Source organism: Hyperolius riggenbachi, chromosome 8 (assembly GCF_040937935.1).
Source record: "Hyperolius riggenbachi isolate aHypRig1 chromosome 8, aHypRig1.pri, whole genome shotgun sequence".
Classification (NCBI taxonomy): domain Eukaryota; kingdom Metazoa; phylum Chordata; class Amphibia; order Anura; family Hyperoliidae; genus Hyperolius; species Hyperolius riggenbachi.
The window spans coordinates 240,435,651-240,450,271 of NC_090653.1; the positions used below are offsets into that span (position 1 = coordinate 240,435,651).

General features: G+C 41.5%; 1 protein-coding gene across 6 annotated transcripts in view; it reads right to left on the reverse strand.

Moving 5' to 3' along the window:
* The window catches only part of COL27A1 (collagen type XXVII alpha 1 chain), a 728,465-nt gene that overhangs the window by 373,765 nt on the left and 340,079 nt on the right, over positions 1-14,621 (reverse strand). For all 6 annotated transcript variants that reach the window (XM_068248437.1, XM_068248438.1, XM_068248436.1 and 3 more), the window contains 2 exons: positions 11,732-11,776; positions 5,404-5,457 (listed from right to left, as the gene is read on the reverse strand). In XM_068248437.1, coding sequence (XP_068104538.1) covers positions 5,404-5,457; positions 11,732-11,776 — 99 coding nt within the window. The remainder of the gene's footprint in view (positions 1-5,403; positions 5,458-11,731; positions 11,777-14,621) is intronic.

Genomic DNA, 14,621 nt, shown 5'->3' on the forward strand with positions numbered 1-14,621 from the left:
TGGATTTGCTGTTAGCCGTTAAAGTCGGCAGGTTTTTAAATGTATTTTTTTTTTTCCTTTGAAACTATAAGGTCTTTTTGAAAAAAAAAATGTCCTCTTGTAGCCACTGGGGGCCCCTACAGGCTCTGGGGCCCTGGGGCAATTGCTTCCTTTGCCTCTATGGTAGCGCCGGCCCTGGCTTTACCGTTTACCGGCTTGGCTCAGGCTCGGTTCCCACTTGAGCGGAGAAACTGACATTTTTTTGTCAGTTCTCCGCTCATTGCTAAACGGATAGTGAATGGCTCTTATTTTATAAATAGAAGCCGTTCACATTTGTGTCAGTTTTTTTTACTGATGTGTCCCTAGTGAGGAGATTTCCTGCCCCAATTATCTAGAAAGGACAGGAGGGGAAATCTCTGCAAAAAAAAAAGACAACGAAATGACAGAGGTCCTAAAATGTCACCCCCCAGCCATGACAAATGCTTTAACTGCTGTTTGTGTTCCCATTGTAAAAAGGGCTCCTTGGCTGCTAGATGGGAACTGAGGGGAAATGCTGTTTGACATAAGATTTGAAACAGGTCATTAAAATGTAGAAGGAAAAAGCAGACATTTGTATTTGGGAGTTTAAACTTTATTTTATTATAATATATGATTATGTGTGAAATGAGATGTTTACCTTTCACATTGTTCAGAAAGCATTACAGTGGGATTACATTCAAAATTGCATTTTTGCCCTAATGAATCGACCACAGTAAAAAAAATGAATATGAATTACTTATAAGACTGCTCTAATGTAATTTCAATGCATATTTACCCCTCACTGAAGCTGATTGATATCATAGCTGGCTGCTGGATAAATGATCAGATTTACTCCTAGTTAAGGTGAATCCCCAGACTAAAAATCTACTCAGCAGCACTGAAAAGGCTTGGTGTTTCTTTAACAGTTTCACGGCATCAGAACTTTGTTTTTCTTATCAAAGCCTCATTTTTGGCTGCAAAGACGCTAAGCTCCGCCCCATAAAAGAAAACTGCCCAGGCATTTTTCCCAATACTGTGCAAAGCATTATGGAATTTCTGATGATTTTGTTGTTCTCGTTGCCTAGCAACTGGGGGGGGGGGGGTGATCAGGACACAGGACAGGTGGAACTCATGCTCCCTGTCACCTCTTTTCAACCAAAAAGATGGCTGCACTCATCAAATCGCAAACATTTGCCTATTCTTTTAAAACAGGGTGGTTAAGAGATTATATTACTCATCTATTTTAATTAACATAATTTATGTAACTTAATGTGTGAAAAAGAAATTGTTCCCTGAACCTAATAACTGGTTGGGCCACCCTTAGCAGCAGTAACTGCAATCAAGCGTTTGTGATAACTTGCAACGAGTCTTTTACAGCACTCTGGAGGAATTTTGGCCCACTCATCTTTGCAGAATTGTTGTAATTCAGCTTTATTTGAGGGTTTTCTAGCATGAACTGCCTTTTTAAGGTCATGCCACAACATCTCAATAGGATTCAGGTCAGGACTTTGACTGGGCCACTCCAAAGTCTTAATTTTGTTTTTCTTCAGCCATTCAGAGGTGGATTTGCTGGTGTGTTTGGGGTCATTGTCCTGTTGGAGCACCCAAGATCGCTTAAGCTTGAGTTGACGAACAGATGGTCGGACATTCTCCTTCAGGATTTTTTGGTAGACAGTAGAATTCATGGTTCCATCTATCACAGCAAGACTTCCAGGTCCTGAAGCAGCAAAACAACCCCAGACCTTCACGCTACCACCACCATATTTTACTGTTGGTATGATGTTCTTTTGCTGAAATGCTGTGTTACTTCTACGCCAGATGTAATGGGACACGCACCTTCCAAAAAGTTAAACTTTTGTCTCTTCGGTCCACAAGGTATTTTCCCCAAAGTCTTGGCAATCATTGAGATGTTTTTTAGCAAAATTGAGACGAGCCTTAATGTTCTTTTTGCTTAAAAGTGGTTTGCGCCTTGGATATCTTCCATGCAGACCGTTTTTGCCCAGTCTCTTTCTTATGGTGGAGTCGTGAACACTGACCTTAATTGAGGCAAGTGAGGCCTGCAGTTCTTTAGATGTTGTCCTGGGGTCTTTTGTGGCCTCTTTAAGGTTCATCACTGTTCCATGTTTTTGTCATTTGTGGATAATGGCTCTCACTGTGGTTCGCTGGAGTCCCAAAGCTTTAGAAACGGCTTTATAACCTTTACCAGACTAATAGATCTCAATTACTTTTGTTCTCATTTGTTCCTAAATTTCTTTGGATCTTGGCATGATGTCTAGCTTTTGAGGTGCTTTTGGTCTACTTCTCTGTGTCAGATAGCTCCTATTTAAGTGATTTCTTGATTGAAACAGGTGTGGCAGTAATAAGGCCTGGGGGTGACTACAGAAATTTAACTCAGGTGTGATAAACCAGTTAAGTTATTTTTTAACAAGGGGGGCAATCGCTTTTTCACACAGGGCCATGTAGATTTGGAGTTTTTTTTCTCACTAAATAATAAAAACCATCATTTAAAACTGCATTTTGTGTTCAATTATGTTATCTTTGACTAATAGTTAACGGTTTTTGATGAGTAGAAACATTTAAGTGTGACAAACATGCAAAAGAATAAGAAATCAGGAAGGGGCAAATAGTTTTTCACATCACTGTACACTGAGGAGTTGATAGCAACTCCCCTGTGCAGGAACATGGTCCAGCCCTGCAGAGCTGACATCTTTTGTATCCGGAGGGGATGATTTTACAGCAGAGAGGTAGAGCTGAGTGAGGAAAGAAATTGAACCTAGTAGTTGTGGTAACGTGAGCCCTGACATACAGCATGGTTTTTTTTTAAGTTGCTTTAATTGATAGATGTACTTTAAAGAACATTACAATGTTGTAACTGATAAATTTCAAAGGACATGCACAAAAGTTAATTTTATGTGTTGTGTTTTAATGCAGTGCCCATCAAATGAAACTTCACGGAGTTCTCTTTTAAAACCATCAAACTACTGTCAACCTGCGACCTAAGATTATAAGCTTATTTTCTATCTAAGCAGTCCCTTAATGAGAAAGATTCTGAGATCCCTCTCAGCCCTCCACAGATGATCACTCTTCTGTCAGCACTTGATAAATATGTTCTTGGCAATAGGGGATATTGTCAGACTAATAGAATCGCCATTCATACAGGCTTACTTTTAAAGAGGGTCATGACTTCCCATCAAGATGAGTAGTCTTTCCATTTACACACTCCCCGTGTTTGTCTGTCGGTCCCATAAACCTGTCACCCGCTGTGACGGGAGACAGAACTGCTCCCAAGTTACACTAATCTATAAAACAAATAGTTATCTGTTATCCCCAGCTTCATTAGCAAACTGACCACAAATATCTGTGCTCTCCACTCTGGAAGGACAGGCCAGCTGGCTGTGGTCTTCTCTATTGCGCTGGGCCTTTCTGTATATTTACACTTTTTTTTTGGGGGGGGGGGGGGTTAGAGGACAGGGCAAAGGAATGTTTGTAATTACATTTTGAACATCGCAAGAGAACTGTTCTTTTCACAGCAGTGGGATGGCAGCATTTGTCACTTGAAAGCTTGTGGCTTTGCTAAACGTCACGGGGAAGTGTTATGTCTCTGTCAGCAGATGATAGGCCTCTGCCAGGGCACGCTTTGTAAGCACTGGTGCCAAGTGATATACATAGCATCACATATGAGGATTGTAGTGAGATACTGTATTAAACAAGCATATTATAATAGGGTTGTATAATATCTCATTATACTCCTCATATGTGTTGCCATCCCTGTTACACTTAAAAAGGAACGTTAACCCAGGATTGGACTTCATCTCAGTCAGAAGTCATCATCTCCCTTTCCTATGAGAAATCTTGACCTTTTCTCAAATAGATCATCAAGGGGTCTGTATGGCTGATATTGTGGTGAAACCCCTCCCACAGTGTGATGTCATGACCATGGTCCTGACCGTTTGCTGTCTGTGAACCTCGTTGCATTGTGGGAAATAACAGCTTTTTCCAACTGCCAAGCAAGCAACATCTCCCACTGTGCATAGAGCTCTCAGTAAATGAACATTCCATACATATCATCTGCCAGTACAAAAGATGTCACCACCAGTGTTACATTTCAGAACGTAAATCAGGAAGAGGAAAGATTTTCAATGGCCAAACACTAAATAATCTATTAATGAATACTGTGAAAAAAATAAGCATTTTTATTAATACTGTCATTTTCACTACAGTTCCTCTTTAAACTACATTAACAGTAAAATGGGCAAATGACACAATGTAAAGGGTATCACTATTGTGTTGGCTCAACCAACGCATATGGAAGAAACATGAGCTGGAAGCCTCAGTGGTATCACTACATATTTGAAGAATAATTGATTTATTCCACAAAATATCTGCTCTAAAGCTGGCCATACACGGGTCAATTTATACCGTAGACATCCAGCCAACTTGCTCATTTGATCTAATCTACTAGAAATCTGGTCCCCAACATGCTGAGTCGGTTGATTATACCATATAGATTTTGATCGATCAGAGGCAGGGCAGGAGCAGTGCAACGCTCCGGTTAGATTGTTTTTTAATAGATTTCATGCTGATAGATCCCTCTCTTGCTCTGATCAGATAATGCTTTGAGAGGGATCTATCTTTTGGCCACATCGACCAGTGTATGGCCAGCCTTAGTGTGCCTAAGCAATGTATACACTGAAAGTACCACACTATTATCTGGAGTTGGAAGAGTTAGAGTTTGTGTGTGCCTTCGCCAGTGTGCGTTTTTCCTAGGTCTCTCTCTTATTATTTATTATTATTATTTAGTATTTATATAGTCTCTCTTTCCTGCCACCCACCGTCATTGGCCTAACTCCCAGCCAATCAGCATGTTCTGCTTTATAGAGAGGAGAGGACAGGCAAGAGGTACCTTGCAGCAGGATCTATCTGTGAGGTTCCTGCAGGAACAAAATACATCCAGCAAGTGTAATCTATCCTGGTAGATAAACACAGAGAAGTCCAGCTACACAGAGTGGTGGTGGTGGGGAATCGATTGTAATGGATGGGTAGAAGTAACCAAAAAGTTAGTTAGTGTTCGGCATGAGGGGAGGCTAGTGTTGAGTACAGCACAGGAGATGAGGCAAACGGCAGGATATGTATGGGGGTTACAAAAACACAGGATACCTACAACTTAGCATCAGTAGACCTCTGTTATCACACAACTTTGTACCCAAAATAATGTGATACCCAGGAAAGACTATGATACCGTCCCACATATGGGCAGACTTAAGTGGGTTGTATGTATAAGTCTGAGAAGTCTACTTCACAGTGTAGAGTTACTGCATACTGCGGGTCTTTGAGCTGAGTTATCAACTGTTTGGGAATATATACATACGTATTATTATTGTAGTAGCATAATTAGTGTACACTTACGCGTTCTCCATCAGCTCCAGGCAGGCCAAATAACCCCGGAATGCCAATAAAGCCCTACAAGGTAAAGAGAAGATAAAAACACATGAGCACCAGCTGCAGCTTTATCATTCTACCCGCCTATGGCATCGTAACTCTTGGTATTGCCATGTCTCCTCCAGCGGTGGTCTGAGGCTTTCCGTGATGAGATAAACCTTGAGGCAAGTGTATATGCCCATGGACTGCATGGTGCTGGCTTCCACGATGTAGTCCAAGGGCACATACCCTCACACCAGGGACCGTGGCATTCTACGTGGGAAGAAGCCAAGGCGAGCCACCATGGACGTTGACATTCTACGGGTGTCGTGCAGCCCACAGGGAACGCAGGAACCTGCTGTGATAAATTCTTGTTATGGGTTAATGGCAATCTAGTTACAATAAGGCCAGTTTATAGAACTTGAGCAAAACAAAATGGCTGTTGCTCCATGGCAGCCAATTAGATTATTGCTGTCTTACGTAGACATCAAAGGTTCACTTGAATCAAACTAGCTGATGTGGGGACAACAGTTTTGCACCAACATTTATAAACCAGCTTTAACTTTTCGTGTTAGTCAAACAAAGAAGAAATCAGGGGGAAAAAAACACAGAGAGACCAACATTTTCAATCGTTGATTAATAACATACAGATTTTTGCTACTACTTAAAACACATGCCTGAGGACTCAGAAAAAACCCCAGAACAAGTTCAGAAAGACAGATAACAGTAGCAACACAGTATCGGACCCCAGATATAGACGTCACCTAATCGTATTCTTTATAGATGAATTATGTGCTTGAAGGTTTAAAGGCAGGTCACGTTTGCCTGATGTCACAGTCACTTTATCAAGTGACGTGTAACAAGGCTAGTCTGGTAACTCTGCACAGAAACTTCACATCCATCTACAGAAAAGAAAGCTGGGAGTACCACAGGAGGAGATTAGAAGTCGGCTCCATTTAATCTACTGGTAATAAGTTCCAGATCAAGGATTTAAATGAAGTACAGGACTCCGTTTAACCACTTTGAGACCTGGCGTGAGTTATCAAAGGAGGCAGTGTTATGAAATGTACAAGGAAATCACAATCAGAGGAAACACTTCTCAGCCCACACTCATTGATAGTGCCTCATTTTTCCACATGAGTGGCCCACAGGCCGAGCGTTCCATCCCACTTGTAAATGTCTCATCTACGCACTGTTTTATCCCCCATGGAATCACCATATCATTATAAAATTAGGTAGACAGGGTGGGAGGGGGGTGTGCTAGGGTTTGCACGTTGTTGAAATTGCTGGCATTAGTCCCCCCTTGCTTTTCTTACTAGAAATTCCTGCAGTTAACTACTTTTTGATTAAGTGCAGAATAACCGATTCCAAAAACTTGGGTGCCAAAATCATACAACATATGGAGAATATAGAAGAGACCATTAGCAAGTGTCAATCCCCCGTTGCACTATTTGGTTGAAATGTTACAGGATTGTTTGAGTTTTCTTGAGCTCAATTGATTAAAGGAAACCTAGAGTGAGTACAATATTGAGGCTGCCATCTTCATCCACCTTCAGTAAAACACTCATGCCGATTTTTGTTTTTCTTCAGTAAAGTCCCACACTTGGAACAAGCATGCAGCCAGCTGATTCAAACTGGAATCTGGACATCTGATCTGCATACTTGTTCTCAGTCTGAGAATCATAAGATACCGGATGTACAGGATCGATAGAACAGCCAAGCAGGTGTGGCTTTCAAAAGATCATTACTTGCACCTGCCATGTCACTCAAACTACAGGTTTCCTATTAACAATCCTAAAACAAAATAAAAATAAAAACACACTTCAAGTATCTACTCCGATTCAGGGTAAGTTAAGAAAATCCCCATTAAGAGGTCCGTCTAACTCACATCATCATCACTAAACACTCAAATGCACAAGAAAGCAAATCCCACACAATTCTTCCAAAAGTGGGCACCCATTCATTAAATCCTATTCCTGCCCTTATGAAACCATAAAGACTTAGAACCTGGTATCTTACATTATTATTTGGTGGCCTGGACTCATTGAGTGTTGGGTAACATCTCCCCCCATCTCAGTCTCTCAAAAGTAGAGACTCACATTCACCAATGCTGTCTCTCTGCAGGGGACTTCCACAAGCTCCAGCTGATACCCAATAGTTTCTGATGTCTTAATAGCACTTTCTGACCATGGATGATATGACTCCAAGTCTATGTAGAAACCAAAAAAGTACGGAATGTGCCTCCTGTCTCTGAAACCCTGTGTGACTCCTTTCTACAGGCTTCGGGATGTATATTAGTTCAAGTGTTGAAGCCAGCTCAAGCGTTAGTCTTTGCTCAGCTCTGTACTTAAGACAAAACCCTGATAGTTTATATAATTCCATGATTGTACTTGTGTTTTAGTGTGCCACATCTTTATTATCAATTCTGTACAGTTAAGCCTGTGATTTATAAAATTTATTGTAGCTAAAGAATGCTACAAATATTTCTGCTTTTGCATCCAACACCCTTCTTCCAAATGTATGTCCTTTGATAAAATTCAGTAAGAAGATTTGCCTTTGTGTAGTTTGTAAGGTGGGCCTGTTTGGATGCAAAATCTGTTTACGGTTCATAAAGTTAGCCCAATGCTAATGTCAGAAGTGTTAAAAAAAATACAGTAGGGTCCTTTAAAACTCGAGAAAAAACCAAGCACAGGATGCAAAAAAAATAAAAATCTAGAAATCTCATTTGCATATGGCTTCAAGATGTGTTCTTGGTTCTAATGTTCAGTAATGTAAACTGTTTCTGAACTCCCAGCCATGGCCTGTGAGCACAATTACTGCCCACAGATTATAGAGAAATGTTTACTCAGAATACAGATATTTTCAGCTGCTGAGGTTAGGCAATAACACTGGGGAACCTTCCAGCTTTCACAACCGTAGACGGGAAGTGTTTGAAGAGGAGCTCTAAACTACACCTAAACCGAATGAAGTCTTATGCCAGCCACACACAGGCAGATATCGACCCAATCCAGCAAAATATCAATCACTCCCCGATAACAAATCCATAGATAGTAGTAAGTGGTGCTTCCCACTTGCCTGCTTGATCTTGATGATTAGATTTCAGCAGACATGGGACTGAGAATTATCTGAATATCGTTTGTGCTGTACTGGTTGATGCGGTATAATGTTATATGGCCATCTACACCCCATCACTCCTCCTCCCCTGCCCGCCTGACATAAAAGTTCACACCATGCCACACAACTGTCCAAAATGAATCCAATTCCAATCAAAGTGATCAAATTGGCTCTCTCTAAACAGATTTGATCCGAGAGAGATTTGACTCTTGGTCTTATATAGCCATCATCGCTACATGTATGCATCTAGCGATGATGGGCAGATTCGACCAAGAGACAAATCTCTCTCTGATCGAACTGATTAGAGAGAGATCTGTCGGCTGCCTATTGGCAGTGACAAAAAGCAAGATAAACAAATTAAAGATCAAACAGACTAGACTGAGAGATAGAATAAAAAACTTTGGCAAATGCAATCACATTGACAGAATATGTCAGTGTTCTAATGACCGTTACTTGTTGACTTATAGAACCAGTAGTCCAAAGTGGTGAATCGATGAAGGAATAATTCACCATTAGCAGAATCAGGCTGATATTGACGTATGTATGGCTGGCATAAGATTGGAGACTAATTACTATGAATGGCCAGGGCACATGTATTTCAATGGCTTTAAAATGGTGTGAGTGTTTTTTTAAACACATTGTAAGTAAAATTGCAATGTATATATTTACAACACATACAATCAATCAAACCAAGTAAATATTATCCGGACTAGCCTGGACTGCAAAAATCTGTTTGGTCACTTAAGGAGACACTTAAGCCAGGAATAAAAAAATCAGTTTTACTCGCCTGGGGCTTCTACTAGCCCCCTACAGCCAGCCCGTGCCCTCACAGTCACTCACGGAGCCTCCGGTCCCCCGCCACCAGCTAGTTTCATTTTTGCTGACAGGGAGTTGGCGGGCTTTCTGCGCCTGTGCAGGCCCAGCCACACGTATCCTTCTTCATAAAGCAGAGGGACACCAAGAGCCCCAATAGTGTAATTCGTCTTGGGGACAACAGAATAAATGAGAAGTTAAAATTATACTTACAAACCAGGGTTACCAATAGGCAACCACTGTATAGGCAGGTGGGGAGAACAATCCTGACCCCACTCAGGAATAAAAAGTCGCTCTCTGTAGACAGGAAAATAGGGTAACAACCCTCCACCCAGGGTGGACTCAATGTAGTGTACAAGATACAGAGGCGCCAAAAGAATAAAAGGTAATTAAATGAACTTAAAAAACCAACTGGTTAAACAGAGGAGGCAGCGGTGGTCTTACCCCCTCCAAACAGACACAGGCAAGGACTGCAATTCAGACAGTCAACAATTTATTCGGAACTCCAAAAAACAATGCAACGTGTTTCACGGGCCATACATCCCGCTTCCTCAGGCAAAATACAGTAGGAGTCACAGCATCTGTATTATATCAGCGAGCTCAGCGCCTCTGTGTTTTTCTTAATGTTCCCGTCCTCAATAGCATCCTGCACAGGCGCAGGACACTATTGCGGACGGTAACACGAAGAAAAACACACGTGGCCAGGCCTGTCCGCGAAAATGAAAGTAGCTAGCGGCTGGGGACCGGAGGTTCCGTGAGTGACTGCAAGGGCGGGGCTTGTAGAAGCCCCGGAAAAGTAAAATAGATTTTTTATTCCTGGCTTAAGTGTCCCTTTAAAGAGAATCTGTATTGTTAAAATCGCACAAAAGTAAACATACCAGTGCGTTAGGGGACATCTCCTATTACCCTCTGTCACAATTTCGCCGCTCCTCGACGCATTAAAAGTGGTTAAAAACAGTTTTAAAAAGTTTGTTTATAAACAAACAAAATGGCCACCAAAACAGGAAGTAGGTTGATGTACAGTATGTCCACACATAGAAAATACATCCATACACAAGCAGGCTGTATACAGCCTTCCTTTTGAATCTCAAGAGATCACTTGTGTGTTTCTTTCTCCCTGCAGTTCTCATGCACTGAAGTTTCAGGCTGCTCTTTTTTCTCCTGCAAACAGCTTTGCCCTTGTCTAATTCTTCAGTATGTGAAAGCCCAGCCAGCTCAGAGGACGATTTATCCAGCTTGTAAAAGATAAGAGAGAAGAGAGAAGCTGCTCTAATCTAAATAATACACATGCAGTGTGCATAGAGGGGCCTGGAAGGGGGAGTTCATATTAGAACCACAACACTGAAGAACTTGGCAGCCTTCCAGACACAGGCTGACAAGTCTGACAAGGGAAAGATACATTGATTTATTACAGAGACTGTGATAGCAGAAAGTGCTGCAGTAAGCCAGAACACATTAGAATAGCTTTTGGAACTTGTAGGATAATAAAAAACAGGATGCAATTTTTGTTACGGAGTCTCTTTAAAGGGGGCCTGAAGCAACAGGTTTATGGAGGCTGCCACATTTATTCCCTTTTACACAATTCCAGTTGCCAGGCAGTCCTGCTGTTCTCCGTGGCAGCATTAGTGTCTGAATCACACACCTGAAACAACCATGCAGCTAATCTTGTCAGAAACATCTGATCGGCATGCTTGTTCTGGGTCTATGGCTAAAGGTATAACATGCAGAGGATCAGCAGAACAGCCAGGCAATGTGCATTGTTTAAAAGGAAATAAATATGTCAGGCTACCTATCCCTCCCACTTCAGATTCCCATTAGCACTTCTGCTATAGTGGTTCATCGTTGCAGTCTGTACCATATCATGAAACTGTCACATTCTAAAAATGAAAGGATTGTTCTTTCCACAGATAAGCTGCAATAGGAAAATCAATTCCTGCCTAATTTTCTGCTCCCATTCTTCCCCAGCTTCCCTTCTGCAGTGTATTTTGGCAATCATTTCATGCGATAAAACAAACATTACAGCAATGAAGCAGGCTCCACAGGATTAATTCACGCATTGCTGTTATCCGTCTTACAAGCACAGCTATGCTTATCTGTCGTGCAAGTCAAGACCTCGAACTGCAATCTGGGCAGTGACATCATTTCCTGTTACACTCTGGGAATTCAGCAAAATTTTGATCACTCATAAAACAGGTATAGAAAAATAATCAGTCAGTTAGGTTAGAACAATGATATGCTTTAGTTACATTTATGCAGTGAATACCACACATACAGACACAGACATTGCATTGATCTTGGTAATCCAGTGGTTATCCCAGAATCCTCCAGTGGTACCTGGAATTACCAAACGTTTAATATCGTGGGTTTTAAATGATTGGATAACACTAACCCGACTTCCCTTTGGTCCTGGAGCTCCTATTGGTCCCGGTAATCCCTGGAGACAAGACAGATAAAAAGAGGGACACAGATTCAGAGCTGTCACTCAGCTGCACAACTTCACTAGATATTATATGCTTGGTGCATCAATAGTACATTTTTGAACATTTATGGAGAAATCTGGGATTCTTCTGCCGATCAAAGGAGTACCTGTCCTTCAAAATCAGTGAAGGTCTCCAATACAGAAGAAGAACAGCTGTTAGGTGCCAGACACGTTACTTTTTATTTTCTCCATCAAATTTTGCCTACCCATGATCCTGCTTATCTCCTTTAGAACACGTTGCAATACTTCCCATGTACTGAATAATAGAGTTTCGCTGCAGCATAGTCATAATCAGAGGTCAGAAGTGTGGTGACCTTTTGGAGGTAGGGGAGCGGCCAAACTGCCACTCACAACTAGGAGTGGTCAATGAAATGCAAATCATTCCAAGTTCATATAGCATTATGTCAATTCTGAATGCAAATTTATGCAGCTTGAAAATGGACCAGTGGAATACTGCCAAAGTGGAATGTGATTGGTTCATTTTTAAGCTGCATACATTTGCATACTGAATAGACATAATCTTGTACATACTCAGAACAATTTGCATCTTATTGGCCCTCACAACCCCTCTCTCACTGGAATGAATAGATGCTAGTCCCATTGACAGTGGAATCAAAAATCAGTGCAATCCCGGATGAGCCCCCACTTGTATTGCTCTCCCAACACTGCATGCATTGCATTATTGCCAATGGATCCATCTCACCGCACTGCTAATGTGTCGACGTGAACATACCATTACACTGTAATTGCATCGCGTTAGCAACACAATTATATTGTCCAAAGCAAGGCACCTGTGTGGAAGTAGCCAAGCTGGTGGATGCAAACGGGTAGCAACACGTGACTGTGCTACAGAACAGCAAAATCATCCTATACACTTTATCTTTGTAAATACATTGGATGTATTGTTACATGGCAGGTGGTTGGAAGAAGGCGGGGCAAAGAGAGCATATAGTATTTGATGTGTGGCGGCATTAAGGCATAAGTGGTCTTCTAGGTATGATAAATAAGCCACAGTTTGCCGCTGATCAACACTGATGCTAAAATGCATAACCATTTTGCTTCCCTGCAAAGATCTGATGCCCATACATCACTTACAAATTATTGGTAGCAGTTTTTACACTGTATACAGGAGGGCTGTGGCAGCTGTCAGCTTCCCCTGCTCTCTCTTTTTCAGCAATCAGAACTCCCCACATCTAAGTTTCTAAGTTCTGCTCACCTGTTCTGCATTCTGAATGCCATATCTTTCATCTGATTATCATCCTGAGCAGTGCTCTTGCCTCTCTGTAATCCATTTCCTTCCTGTCTGTGCCTGGATCTGACCTCACATGCACACAGCTGATCACAGACACAGAATCCTGCTCACAAACAGGTCAATAATGCTTCGACACACAGTGGTGGGGAGTACAGAGGCCAGAGGAACAGGCAGGGAAAGCTGGCAAAAGCCACACTGATGTACATATATAGAAGGTCTAGGCTAAATGTATTAGAGGCAGAGGATCAGCAGGACAGCCAAGCAACATGTATTGCTTAAAAGGAAATAAATATGGCAGCCTCCATAAGCCTTTCGCTTCAGTTGTCCTTCAAATGGCACCAATCATGAGAGATCCATGGAAGAAGACATCTTTCATCAGAAAACAGTGGTCACTTGACTGTAATGCTGATCCTATCAGCTGATATACTCCCCGAGGATGTGCTTTCACTGTAAGTTTCAATGGGAAATGCTGTTGTCAGCTTTTCATTGCAGAAAAAAAGGGACAAAAAAATGTCAGCTTTCCGCTTTAGGCTGGTTGCACACTTAGCAGTGCAAGAAATGTTGCGTTTTTATGCATATGTATTTCTACGTTTGTATTGCGTTTTCTATGCGTTCGCTTTTTTGTTTCCGCACATGTGCTTTTTTGCGCTCTGTCTGCATGACTTTTTACGCGTTTGCTGTTCGCATATACAAAATACATATGCGTTTTCCATGAGTTTTTCTATTGCATTTTATGCAAATCACTAGGAAGACGACAGGAAGCGGAAATACATCAGAAAATATTGGTTTAAAAAGAAAACCGCATGAAAACGCATGCAAAACGCATTACACTGCGTCACCATTGACATTCATTATGTGCGTTTTTGAAAAATGTGCAACAAAACTAGTGTTTTTAAAAACTCATTTTATAAAACACATACAAAACGCATTTTCGTTTTATATGCGTTTTTTGATGCGGCCTATTGACTAACGTTACATGCAAAACAACTGCATTTTCCGAAACGCTAGCGTTTTTGCTAAGTGTGTTCCCAGCCATAGTGGGAACCTGGCCTAATTCTGTAGCTTAACAGAAGGCACAATGCCTTCCCACATGGTAAATGCTTCTTCTGTCTCCCTGGTAAACACAGCAGGTTTGTCAGCTTCAGGCTACTCGCTACATTTACACTTATTATCAAATTACAATGAGTGCTTCCGCGGAGGCAGTACAATGTAATCAAATTAAAAACCACACATTTTCATTCCATGAGTGGGAAAAATCATATTAGATGTGGTGAAGCCCAGTCTTTACATTCTGCTGCCAGTCACACATAACACGATACAGAGGTACGTCTAGTGGAAAGAAGCCCTCCATAAAGCCAAAATACTGGTCATATGACCTGCGGCTGGCTCTACACCACTTCTGTATACAGCTATAACAGAGGTGTATATTGTTCAGACTGTTCCCTTTCTTACTTTAGATTTCTGATCTGTTTTACAAAAATACCCAAGAGACCAAAAAGCCCACTTACTAAAAAGCAACGCTGAGTTTCCCTTCTTTAAACAGAAGGT